This window comes from Nicotiana sylvestris, chromosome 2, assembly GCF_000393655.2.
Source record: "Nicotiana sylvestris chromosome 2, ASM39365v2, whole genome shotgun sequence".
NCBI lineage: Eukaryota > Viridiplantae > Streptophyta > Magnoliopsida > Solanales > Solanaceae > Nicotiana > Nicotiana sylvestris.
Genome location: NC_091058.1, coordinates 117240378 through 117251949, shown reverse-complemented (window position 1 = coordinate 117251949; position 11572 = coordinate 117240378). Strand labels below are relative to the sequence as shown.

The following is an 11572-nucleotide window of genomic DNA, read 5'->3' as shown; positions in this document are numbered from 1 at the left end:
TCTTTACACCAACTAACATAGAATTGATAAACCAAAAAAGTCATGGAATTTTTCCTTAATGTTTGCTTGTGCAATTAAATATAGCAGCAGTTCGTTAAGCATGATCTCACAGAATTGGAAGAAGTCATCTTGCCAAACAACTCAGAGTGAAATTTTCACGAAGGCGACACGTTTTCACTAACGGCTTCCGGTGAACGGCGGATTCGCCGGAAATTAGGGTTTGTTCTTGAACAAAGACGATGGAGTTTGGGGCTAAGCAACTTGATTTTCTGTTAATATATTTCAATGCATTTTCATGTATTTCATTGTATTCATTGTCTTTTTTTCATTGTAATTCAATGTATCTCGTTGTATTCCATGTATTTCATTGTATTCACTATTTTTTTTTTCATTGTATTTCAATAAATCCCAATGTATTCTATGTATTTCATTGTATTCACTGTCTCACTATATGCCATGAATGTATTCATATATTTTTTTAAATTAATATAATTTATGTATTCAGATGTATTATATAATTTCTCTAAAGATTGCTATGTTATGGGGGTATTTTTCGGTTGAGAATCTTTTTTATAACTGAAAATACAAAATTTATGTGTTATAATTGAGTTTGTTGAGTTATATTAGGAGTTTATTATGTTAATTGATTCACTTTCCGTTTTAAAAATAGTGTAATCCCCTATTTCACGCCGTCAATACAGTCGAATACAATAATTTGTCCAGCTGTAATCTCATGTTTCACTCCATGAATACAGCCGAATACACTCGAATACAACAATTAATTAATTGGACTTCCCTGATTCACGCTTATTTTTGCTACTATATGAATACAATAGCTTAAATACATCAAATACATCTTATAACCATAGAAAGGGTATCTATAATCCGTAATATAGCAAATGATATCTATAAATAACTAATTACTACTAAAAGATAGTGCTTTATGAAAATTTCTCTTCTTCAATCCCTCTTACTCTACCCCTCTTACTCTACCCCGGTAAAGAAAAAATAAACTGTGCCCAATGATGCAAAGTTATATTTCTTTTTCAGAAGACGTTTAACATTAAGCTAAATTTTGTGTCTGTTGTTCCCTCTAGTCCTTAAATTGTAGTAGGATGATCCACAATGCTGACATATATAGGACTCCAAAAATAAAAGATTTAGAAGAGTTTTGGAACTTGATTTCAACCTGCCTGCACCATAACTGTAACGCAACAAGGATCAAACTGGATTTCAACATTGTGCACAATGTATCATTGGAGTTACTTTCCTTCTACAACATTTCATCTTTATTCTGAACTCTGTGTGCCATCTACAATTAACTATGAACCTATATGCAAATTGTGCCATATACAAAGCCACCCAAATTCCCTCAGGGTTAATACTATAAGTTGGGAAGAAGCCAAAAATTGAAGAGGGAAGACGCCAATGACAGAAACCAAGACAAGAAAGCCATGGCAGCAGAGAGTTGATATCGGCTGCATATATTCCCATCGCAGAACGGGCTACCAGAACGAATCAGGAGGTCAGAAGCACTAGCCGTTGAGCATGATGCAGCTAGTGACAGAAATGACAGGACCTGTTAGATGCGAGAACGAAAATACTTGGTTAGAAGAAGATTAATTGAAGGCAGAGTTTTCACTGTTTTGAACAAGGCACGTACCCAATCTCCTAATACAACTACTGAGATTATCCCAGGCTGACGAGATGGGCGTTTAATAAAAACTGAGAATGCATCCACCATCGCTAGTGTCAAGCTCCATGATATAACCAAACCCATCACTGTCACCAAAAAGCTGCAAGCAACATTAGTTGAATTAGGTAATTAACAGACAAATTGTGCCTCGGCAAGTAGAAGATTATTATCTGATACACCTTGATATCTAGATATTACTCTATGAGAGCAGATTACTTCATGTAAAGAACATATTATGATGATTCTAAGAAAAATGTAGTATATATGTGAATTAACTACAATAGCTCTATATCATCAGGCCGAAGAACAAATTCTTCGACTTCCTTATGCTCAGTGGCGGAGCAAGGAATTTCACTAAGGGTAGTCACAATATAAAGAAATAAACACACGAAGAAGTTAAGGGGTTCAATATATATTTAATATACATAAAAAATAAAGTTTTGACCCAACTACACGGTGCAATTTTCCGGCAAAGGAGTGTCCATTGACACCCCTTAGCCTAAGGTGGCTCCGCCACTGCAGTTATGCTATAGTGCCATTCTTTTCATTTCCGTTTTAAACCTCAAGTTCCAATGTTTGGCATACTTCAATCCTAGACTTGAAAAGTTTTTTTCTTTCTTTTTTGATAAGTCAGAAGTAAATTTCATATCATTTTAAAATAGATTGAATTTGGTCGAAATTAGAAACAAACTATTTCTATCAATAATTAAGTCAAATTCACATATCTATTTTAATCACATTCTGTTTTTAGAGAATAACCACAAACAGCCAGATGGCTTTAACCACAGATCTATTGGCAGAATCTGAATGCACTATCTTACTTTTCTTGTTTACAGAACTCTTACAAAAGAGAAAAGGGGCAGAGACTGAGATCATAAAGCGCCATACCAACCCTATATTGGCTAATGATTCATCAAATCAGTTGTAATTTATTTGGTGGTATCTATTACTAATGTAATCAAAAAGGTTCTAGAGACTATGTGCAAGCAACCCCGACTACTCCTTGAAAGAAGAAAAAAGGAAGAAGAAATGCAGGATAACACCTTATGAACAAAAGAGTTGTATGATTTGATATCATCATCAGCCAATAATACTGAACCATGGGCTTAAAAATGATAAGCCTATAATATTTAAATGAAGAAGTACATGAGTTCCCCAGAATTTCTAGTTTCATTATGATATTTCAATTGGTGACAAATAAGGAAATTATGAACCCAAAAACACTTCCAACTGGCAGATCTTAAGACGAACTCCAATAACAGTTATAAGCAAACGCTGTAATCAGCTCTACATCTCTAGATGCTCCTCTGAAGATAAGAGAGCTAGCAAATACAAACTATCAACAGAATCCAAGGTAATATTCGATGATCATTTCCACAACGACATGATTGATACCCGCTAAACTGCACTAATGAAACAAAACAACCGTATATACACTCCGCGTAAGCTTTCTAAAGGAGGTGCTACTGTTGTTCAGTACTTCCCAAAGTGTAAAATTGAAAATCAACCATAATATTCGCATATATGATATAACTAGCTGTATTCACAGATCCTTTGTCTATCTATACCTAAGCTAACTTTAAAGGTCACATAAAGCACCGCTTAACAGCCATCGGTGCTCTCGCCGTCCACCCACGATTTGTTAATGAATTGATGTATAAAACTGAAGAAAGATATGCTAGACAGAAAAAAGAAAACAGCAGATGCACAGATCACATAAGCGACAAATGGAAAAGAATACTCCAACATCAATGCGTGACAAATGGAAAAGAATACTCCAACATCAATGCGTCTCACGTCTCATCCTAACCCGACAAATCAAGTTAATATGCGTTACGACAGAAACATAAATGATGATGACGAGGAGGAGAAGGGGCTGGATTCTTTAATTCTTCATAAACTTGAACCGTATCACGCTCGTCTATAAACACATAACAGTTGTCGCCACCCAATTAAAACTAGCTATACTTAGTCTGTACATGGATCGACACGTGTTTTACAAGGTAAGGTGGATTATGTTTCCAGGACAAAGAACAGCTGACATTCCAACAGCAAGTTTTTCTTCCTTGTCGCGAACGACACCAGATGACATCTGGCGAATTATTATCTCATTGACCTATTCTTCTCGCTCATGCCCTCTCACTCTCACCTTGTTCCCCTTCTTTAAAAAAATAATTTTCCAGGTCATCTCCTCCCAATCCTTCCTTCCAGCCCTCATTCAACTATTCTTTATTCATTATCTATATAAAAGTTTCTTCTATCTACTTGCAGTGGCGAGGTAGGATTTTCGCTAAGGGGGTTCAAAATATAAAAAAAAAAAGTTAAAAAAGATTGTAGCTAGTGAAAATTGAACCAATGACTTTATAAAGATTTTGAAGCCCCTTGACTACTAAGTTATGTTTTTGGGTTGTGTCTTGGGGATTCAAAACATAATATATAGAGTTAAAAGTCAGATTTTTCTTTATATGTAGTTAATTTTTCGGCGAAGGGGGTTTGAGTGAACCCCTTCCACCCCCTAAATCCGCCCCTGTCTACTGAATTTAAAAGGCAAAAAACCGCCACTCGATTTGGGGCCCTCGATCCATCATAATAGATCAACCAAAGCAGTCTATAATTGCCGGTTTTTAGGAATGGAATTTATTGGAGATGTCTATGAAGCAGCTAAAGAAAATCGTGCCCCCAACCTTCCAACTGGAAAAACTTAAAACATAAAATTCAATTTCCGTTCTTCTCGTCTCTGTTAAAGCTGCCAAATGACTACAGGATGAATACCTCAATTCACCTTGTAATTTGAACTAAGTGCCTTTCCAAACTGGCAGTCAAACTAGTTTTCTCCGCCCGTAAAGGAAATAAAAATACCAACATGTCAAAAATTAATGATGACAAAAATTGAAAAGATAATCCATATAAGTTGGTAGCTCAATCTTCTATAAACCATTCAATATCAGATATCATCATGATCATCAAATTTTATACACATGCATATGGAACATAAAACAGTCAGAATTCTCCTAAAAATAGAAGTACCCAAAAATTCAAGAATCAAAGATATACATAATTAAACAGGAAAGCAAAACAAGGGTATTGTAGATAAAAGAAAAGTAAAGAAAACCCAGAAAGAGAAATATTACCAGAAAGAAGTGTAGCTATAGAAAGCAACATCCAAACACATGAAAAGAAGTGAAGCAACAGAGAATAGAGACTGTCCTAATCTCAAAGCCAAACTAGCACTTGTCCCTAAAGCCCCTGGAATTTCATCCATGTCATCACCGACATGCCACAGACAACTGCTTCACTTGTTTCAATTTTTTTGCTAAGATTATTATTAAGATCACAGTTGTTTGTCATATCCAATTTTAGCTTTCTCTGCAGGCCATGCCACGTTGAAGAACAACCGAACAGAGGCAAAGTGGAAATAGAATTTTGGGAAAACTAATGATAAGAAATGTAGTGATGTCTGTGTAATCGAAAAAAAAATAATGTTACTATTATACTCTCTATAATGTCTTTTTATGAACTTTATTGACAAGTTGGCAGTGGACTTGTGACTTTTTCGTCCGTCTTCTCTTTTGGCTAATACTATACGATTCTCTTTTCACAAGAATTATTGATCTTTCCTATTATCTTTCCCCACCGCACTTTTTAAAAAAAAAAATTATACAGGACATTCACTTGTTGTCAGTCATAGTAAAAACGTTGACTCTAATTTGACATTAGTAACCCCCACTAGCAAAGGGCGTTCAAAGTCTATTTTTAATCAATAACAAATAATATTTTGTCTTATACGTAATATAAATTTTCGGCGAAAGTTGTTTAATTGACCACCCTTAGGCCAACATAGTTTCGCCCCTGATAACAGTCTCTCCTAAGTTATTGTTAAAATTATGTGACTTGTGTTATTATGAGTTTTTTCCTCGAATAACATTGAAGATTCATATAGATTATCAAAATTAATTTGGGATTAAAACATTATTAATTGCGAGCATAATGAAAATATTTTTTGATATAGACATGATATTGGTAGGAGTTGTCTTGATTTTCTTACCATATTTGATTTTCTTATCTCATGAAGGAAAGGACAACATATTTACCATAATTGGGTTTTCCTTCTAACATAAACAAATTATAAATCTCTCATATTTGGCTAGTCCTTTTTCTCGTAGGAAAAGGTATGGACTTCTATAAATTGAGGATCCTTCCTTCTCATTCAGTAACATCCACAATGTAGCCATATAGGGTTTAAGAATCGTGTTTAGGGGGAGAGCTTTCCGGGACAAGTGTTAGTGTGTCACTTGTGTTTGCCTCTTCGTAAGGTTGTTCTCTCGATATTTTGTACTCTCTTTTATATGGTGGATTGTTCATCTCCCCCGTAGACGTAGGTCAATTGACTGAACCATGATAGATGTTTGTGTCTCTTTTGGTAGATTTCTCTTTTACTGTCTAATGTATCGTCGTTTAAGGTTTGCGTTGAGAGCTTCCGCATGACTCATGATTATTTCGATCCTTATCATATATGTCCTTTGTTTGTCTTTTATTACTGAATGACGTGCTCTTGTGAAAAAAAAAGATAATATAAAAAAAAAAAAAAAGACGTGCTCTTGTGTTTTCAGACCTTTCACTGATTTTGAGGTAAATTCAGAGTTAGAGTTATCAATCACGTCAAATATTTAGCAAATATTCACTAAATGTTCAATGACTAAACCCTTCTGCCCAGTATATTTGTATTGCGTTTGTTCAAAGGAGAAAAGTTGCTGAAGATTAATTATCCGCGTAATAAAAATGATATGATCAAATCTTCTAAATATCGAATTTATTGAGTGTAGTGTCAAATGGTCAGGAATTAAATGACATCTGCTTGTGAAAGAGTATAAAGAATGAGTGTAAGTAGAAAAGATAATCGAAGTATCCAACCATATCAACACCTAGATTTGAAATTAGATTAGGAAAAAATTTCCACATCTTATTAGAAAGGTGGGGTAACGAAGCTAATTAACAGAACGGAATTGAATATAGTTTTTTCTTATATACCTAACCTAACTAGTTTGAGATTAAGACACAGTGAAATTGATTGATTGTATTTCGTCCCTAAGTTTTGACATTTACTTCTTAAAATTTCTCATTTTGTTTGTTTACAGAACCAAATACAAATTCCCATGACACAAGAGACGCATGTGTCCACCATAAGGATAAAATATAGGTAAAATAGGGCAAAATATCCAATTAGGGTGAAGAAAGACGAAAACAGTTTTCAAAATCATAACCGGGTATCACTTAGAAAATAAGATTTTAAGTAACAATATTCTATGGGGACCACTTTAGTCGCCAATAATAGTGTATGCCGCGAGTTTGCGACCTATTTTATATTTATTTAGTGGCACATTTGTTTATTTTTATGTGGTGTTCTTTGTCGCCACAAAAGCTAATAATGAAACGAATTAAATTTTGTGGCGACTAATAAAAGGTAAACAAATGCGCCACACAAAAGTTTAAGCTAGGTTGTTGGTCCAAGTGGCGGTGCACTTTTGGTGGCGACTAAAGTAGTTGCCACAATAACAACTATAACAACAAATCAGTAGAATCCCACTAAAAATAGTCGCCACAGAATATCGAAAATATAGTGATTGTATCATTATCACTTGCGGAATATTGATTCTTGCTGTTATCAGTTGTGAATTGACTCAGGAAAATGGGTTCTATAGCCTAGCCCTGGATGCAATGTAACAAGTCCATATTTAACACTTTGGTATAAGCTACCACATTAGGTAGCCCTTCCAGAAGTAAGAGGAGCAATTTGATGCTTGGAACCAGAATAATGAATTGTAGATGTTATGGTAATCAGTTTGAAATTGATCAGATGCGTGTTTCATGGAAACCCATCATAAAGTTTCACCTTTACTTGATTTACTTCTTGCTCTTATTTTCTCTCATCTTTTAGCTTAATTATTGGCTCCAAGAGAATTCCAATCTTGGTGTTGCTTGGCTTATGAACCATCTTCGTGTAAGTTATTCTAGATGCATATTTTATCTTTCTTACTTATGCACATACAGCGTATCGAACCATGTTGTTTGTCAATTATAACAATCACCATTTTTCTGCCTTACTTGTGTATGTGATAGTGTTTGACATTTCTCAAATGGATTGGTGTCTCAGGTAAATGTCCGAGATTCATTATATGCATAACTCAACCAAACTTACCTTTGGCATGCCAAGTACATACAAATTTGATAATTATATCCGAATCTAAGCAACATAGATTGCCTTCAAATTTATACTTTTCTGAGATGAGCAGTACTACGCACTCTTTCTAAGTAAATATGAGCGTCAAAACCATTTTGCAACTCACTATAAGAATGGATTATTACTTATGCTTTATAATATACAGCAAGATGGTTGTCTCATTACTTGTCCAATTGGGTCACAGCAAGTTCAAACCTTAGTAACTTAGAACAAAAATTAAAAACCAAGAAATCATCCACTCTCTATGAGTCAAGCTGAGCATACCAGATACCCTGGATTTTTACATCCTTAGGTACCTTTGCTCCCAAATCAGTATCAGATGGCTGAATGCTCTCAAACACACCAATCACCTCACCAGTCTCCGGCTTGCTCCGTGTAACACTCAGCGTGATCTTCCCTGTTGAAGACGCAGTGTTCTTTACGTTCTCCTTCTCGAGCTCCTCCTCGTCTCCTCTCCCTCCAGCTGGCAATGCAACAGCATTGTCGTAACCAGTAGATCCACCCCTTCCCTTTGGGTCAAGGAATGATGATCCTCTGTATGATGGGACAAGGAACTCGCCACTAAAGCTGTCGGGCTTTCCAGATGCCACGAGCTGTTTGATTGTGAAGAGGAAGGGTACGCGCTCCCCACCAGGAAGCTGAACTGTAACAGCAGCATAATCAATTCCGTCTTTCTCCTCAAACTTAACGGTGCCATCAGGGGATACTTCAAAGGGTCCCTCAATCTCATCAAGAGTGTAGGTTAAGCGCGTCATGAGCTTGGTTTTTTGGAATTCTGGGGGTGCATTCTTGCTTACGCTCTCTGCCTTGACGGTGAATGAAGTGGGCTCTAAGCAGAACTTCTTGGCGTTGTATTTGCCTGGCTTGAAGGCAAAGCTATCAACACCTCCATCTATTGTTGGGCATTGGTTGGCAGTTCCAGTTCCTTTAACTTCCATGTATGTCTTGCTCTGGATTTCGTCATAGGTTAGACGCTTTGGAACGCCTTCAGCATTTGCTCCCTATACGATCAAATCGCACAATCTTTAGAAATCTTCTTTCCATAAACAAGAAGTCAAAAGAAAAATAAGAAAAAAAGCATAAAACAGTCAATCATTGAACTTCCTGTATAACATATTCTTATTAGTAGAGGGATACGATAAATAAAAAAGGCAGCCCGGTGCACTAAGCTCTCGCTATGCGCGGGGTCCAGGGAAGGGCCTGACCACAAGGGTCTATTGTAGGCAGTCTTAACCTGCATTTCTGCAAGAGGGTGTTTCTACGGCTCGAACCCGTGACCCTCCTGGTCACATGGCAACTTTACTAGTTGCCAAGCTCCCCTTCTGTAGAGGGATCCTATGTAACTGATAAATTGTACTTATAAACCTTCCCCCATACAACACTGGAGTATAATTCACTAACAAGTTTTAAATCAAGGGAATCTCAATCCTTGACATATACCTGAAATTGTCCTATCTAGGATTCACAACACTTAACTATGCAGATTTGCAATAGATGGGAAATACGAATATGAAGCAAGGCGGAACATGTTGATACGTAATTAAGTAAATAAAATTGTGACTCTCGCGAATTCAAACTTTCTTTTTGATGTTGCCATCGCATAAAAACATAAACCTTGAGGCTTAATAGCTAAATACATGGCAATTGAACCATGTGATCAAACAGTTCTCCTTTCTAACTGATCCATTGTGTATCACGTCGACCTATCCATAGAGGAAGAAGGCATATGCTCAAGTCTAAAATATTTCCTACTATAGTCTTTAGCAGACAAGGGTCCTCAGTTAAGATCTAAGGTTACTCGTTAGAATTTTCACGTGTTTGGAGCATTCGAAAGAATCAAGCCCACATGTGAAGGCGAAGTTTTAAGACATAATTAAGTATAAAGTATGCTCTGGCTAACACTTCAAGCTTTTTAACAAGATGGTCGCAATTTAGCAGAACTAAGACATTAACTTACGGAGACAACAAGGGCAGAAGTGGCAAGAGCAAATCCAGCAATCTTAGCAGCATCAGTACACTTCTGAGCCAAATCTTTAAGATCAGATTGCAAAGAGCAAGTCAGCCTAGCAGCAGCTGGTTCAACACCAAATGCCTTGCTCAAACTTTGAGATGACCTCAACTGCAAGTTGTTTCTGGCTGAGACAACACCAACCTTGGTTGGTTGCATAAGAGTAGCAGCTGCTTGTAAAGAGGCTGCCATTTTTTCTTTTCTGATCAGTCTTTGTGCTCTTCTTTGTTTCTGTTTATTAGAAAGTAAGAAGAGTGGCAGTTGGATGGTGAGATTGCAGAAATTATTTTTGGTGGCTTTGCTGTGAGTAGTAAGATAAGAGATAGGATAAGGTCTTCTTTCATTGGTTAGCCTGAGAATGTCTCGGGTTTGGTAGCTTGCCATGTGGCAAAGTTAGTATTTAGGATATAGATACTCATTCCTTTTATCTTGCAATAAAATTGATTGACAACCACGTTTTTATTATATTTGATACTATTAAGAAAATTAAGATAATAAATTAATAAACAGTAAATAAAGAATTCTACTATCCGGATTTGTATTTTGTTTGACAGGATACATTTGAATTTTGCTAAAGAACAGAACCTATTCCTTTTGAGCTCGAAATTTAGGAGATGTGAACTGGATCTTCTGACGATAGGCGAAGTATCTGAAGAAGAACATTCTGGGTAACTCTTCCAAACAAGGGTATCGGCACTTATTTAAAGGGTATTTGAAGTATTACATATACTGGGAAATGACAGCCAAAAGGAGAGGCAAAAAATACCATTATAGTGGCCCATGCAGGTCTCGAACCTGCGACCTTCGCGTTATTAGCACGACGCTCTAACCAACTGAGCTAATGGGCCATGTGGCAAACTGACTATTCTTTATGTATTTATACTAAACACTCTTCTGCCTCTTCCGGTTATGCCTTTATTTGTATTTGCCCGGTGGGTTTGAATTTCTATACTACCTCACCTATCAGGGTAAGCAATTATAGGATAATCCATTAACCCAATACGTTAATACTCACTATTCTTCTTTTATTTGTTGACCATATCCGAATAGTTGTAACACAAAATCCTGACACTTAAAAGCTCAGGCCGATTTGTGAATGCGATATTTTGAACTTTTAATACACTTTGGCTGCTTGAGGAATCGAAATAACTATTGTAGAGATTTCACCAAATTGCAGGTGCATTAACGGTCCGTGCCTTTTGGCTAAATCTCTTGAGTATGGTGAGTTAATATTCTTATTAAGTGGTGAATGCTACCTGGGAGAGGCAATTTCCATGGATCTGGAGGCAAGTTTAGAGTAGGTGTTTTTGCTAATTTCTTAGTTACTTCACAATCTGAAGGAAAAGTAATGTGAGGGAAGTGGCAATAGCTGCTGGGACCGAAAAAATCGTCTTTCATACGGAAGCTAGTAAAGTAAACTTTGAACGACGATAAATCATACAACAAAAGAGAAATCTACCAAAAGAGACACAAACATTTAATGTGGTTCGGTCAATTGACTTATGTCCACGGCGGAGATGAGCAATCCACTATAATAAAAAGAGAGTACAAAATATCAAGAGAACAACTTCACGAAGAGGCAAACACAAGTGATACACTAACACTTGTCCCGTAAAGTTCTCCCTCTAAA

At 36.3% G+C, this 11572-nt stretch overlaps 2 protein-coding genes and 1 non-coding gene across 3 annotated transcripts; all 3 read right to left on the bottom strand.

The window, feature by feature from the left end:
- Nucleotides 1–1169: 1169 nt before the first annotated feature.
- On the bottom strand, nucleotides 1170–5180 carry LOC104212391 (CASP-like protein ARALYDRAFT_485429). The gene is made up of 3 exons (XM_009761626.2): nucleotides 4828–5180; nucleotides 1664–1796; nucleotides 1170–1579 (listed from the first exon to the last, which is right to left on the bottom strand). Exons 1-3 carry the CDS (start codon nucleotides 4956–4958, stop codon nucleotides 1385–1387), a joined length of 459 nt encoding a protein of 152 aa, XP_009759928.1. The 5' UTR covers nucleotides 4959–5180; the 3' UTR covers nucleotides 1170–1384.
- Nucleotides 5181–8027: 2847 nt separating this feature from the next.
- Nucleotides 8028–10314, bottom strand: LOC104212390 (oxygen-evolving enhancer protein 1, chloroplastic-like). The gene is made up of 2 exons (XM_009761625.2): nucleotides 9892–10314; nucleotides 8028–8935 (listed from the first exon to the last, which is right to left on the bottom strand). The coding sequence occupies exons 1-2, from the start codon at nucleotides 10132–10134 to the stop codon at nucleotides 8177–8179; spliced, it is 1002 nt and encodes a 333-aa protein (XP_009759927.1). The 5' UTR covers nucleotides 10135–10314; the 3' UTR covers nucleotides 8028–8176.
- A 402-nt stretch (nucleotides 10315–10716) lies between these two features.
- TRNAI-AAU (transfer RNA isoleucine (anticodon AAU)) lies at nucleotides 10717–10790 on the bottom strand. The gene has a single exon. It is a non-coding gene; the product is annotated as a tRNA-Ile (tRNA).
- Between the last annotated feature and the right edge of the window lie 782 nt (nucleotides 10791–11572).

Coding starts and splice junctions, on each gene's coding strand:
- LOC104212391 (XM_009761626.2), bottom strand. CDS start 4,958: ATGGATGAAATTCCAGGGGCTTTAGGGACAAGTGCTAGTTTGGCTTTG. Junction 1,797..4,827: donor TATAGCTACACTTCTTTCTG/GTAATATTTCTC, acceptor TGTTGCTTGCAG/CTTTTTGGTGACAGTGATGG. Junction 1,580..1,663: donor TAGTTGTATTAGGAGATTGG/GTACGTGCCTTG, acceptor CGCATCTAACAG/GTCCTGTCATTTCTGTCACT.
- LOC104212390 (XM_009761625.2), bottom strand. CDS start 10,134: ATGGCAGCCTCTTTACAAGCAGCTGCTACTCTTATGCAACCAACCAAG. Junction 8,936..9,891: donor CTTCTGCCCTTGTTGTCTCC/GTAAGTTAATGT, acceptor TTGATCGTATAG/GGAGCAAATGCTGAAGGCGT.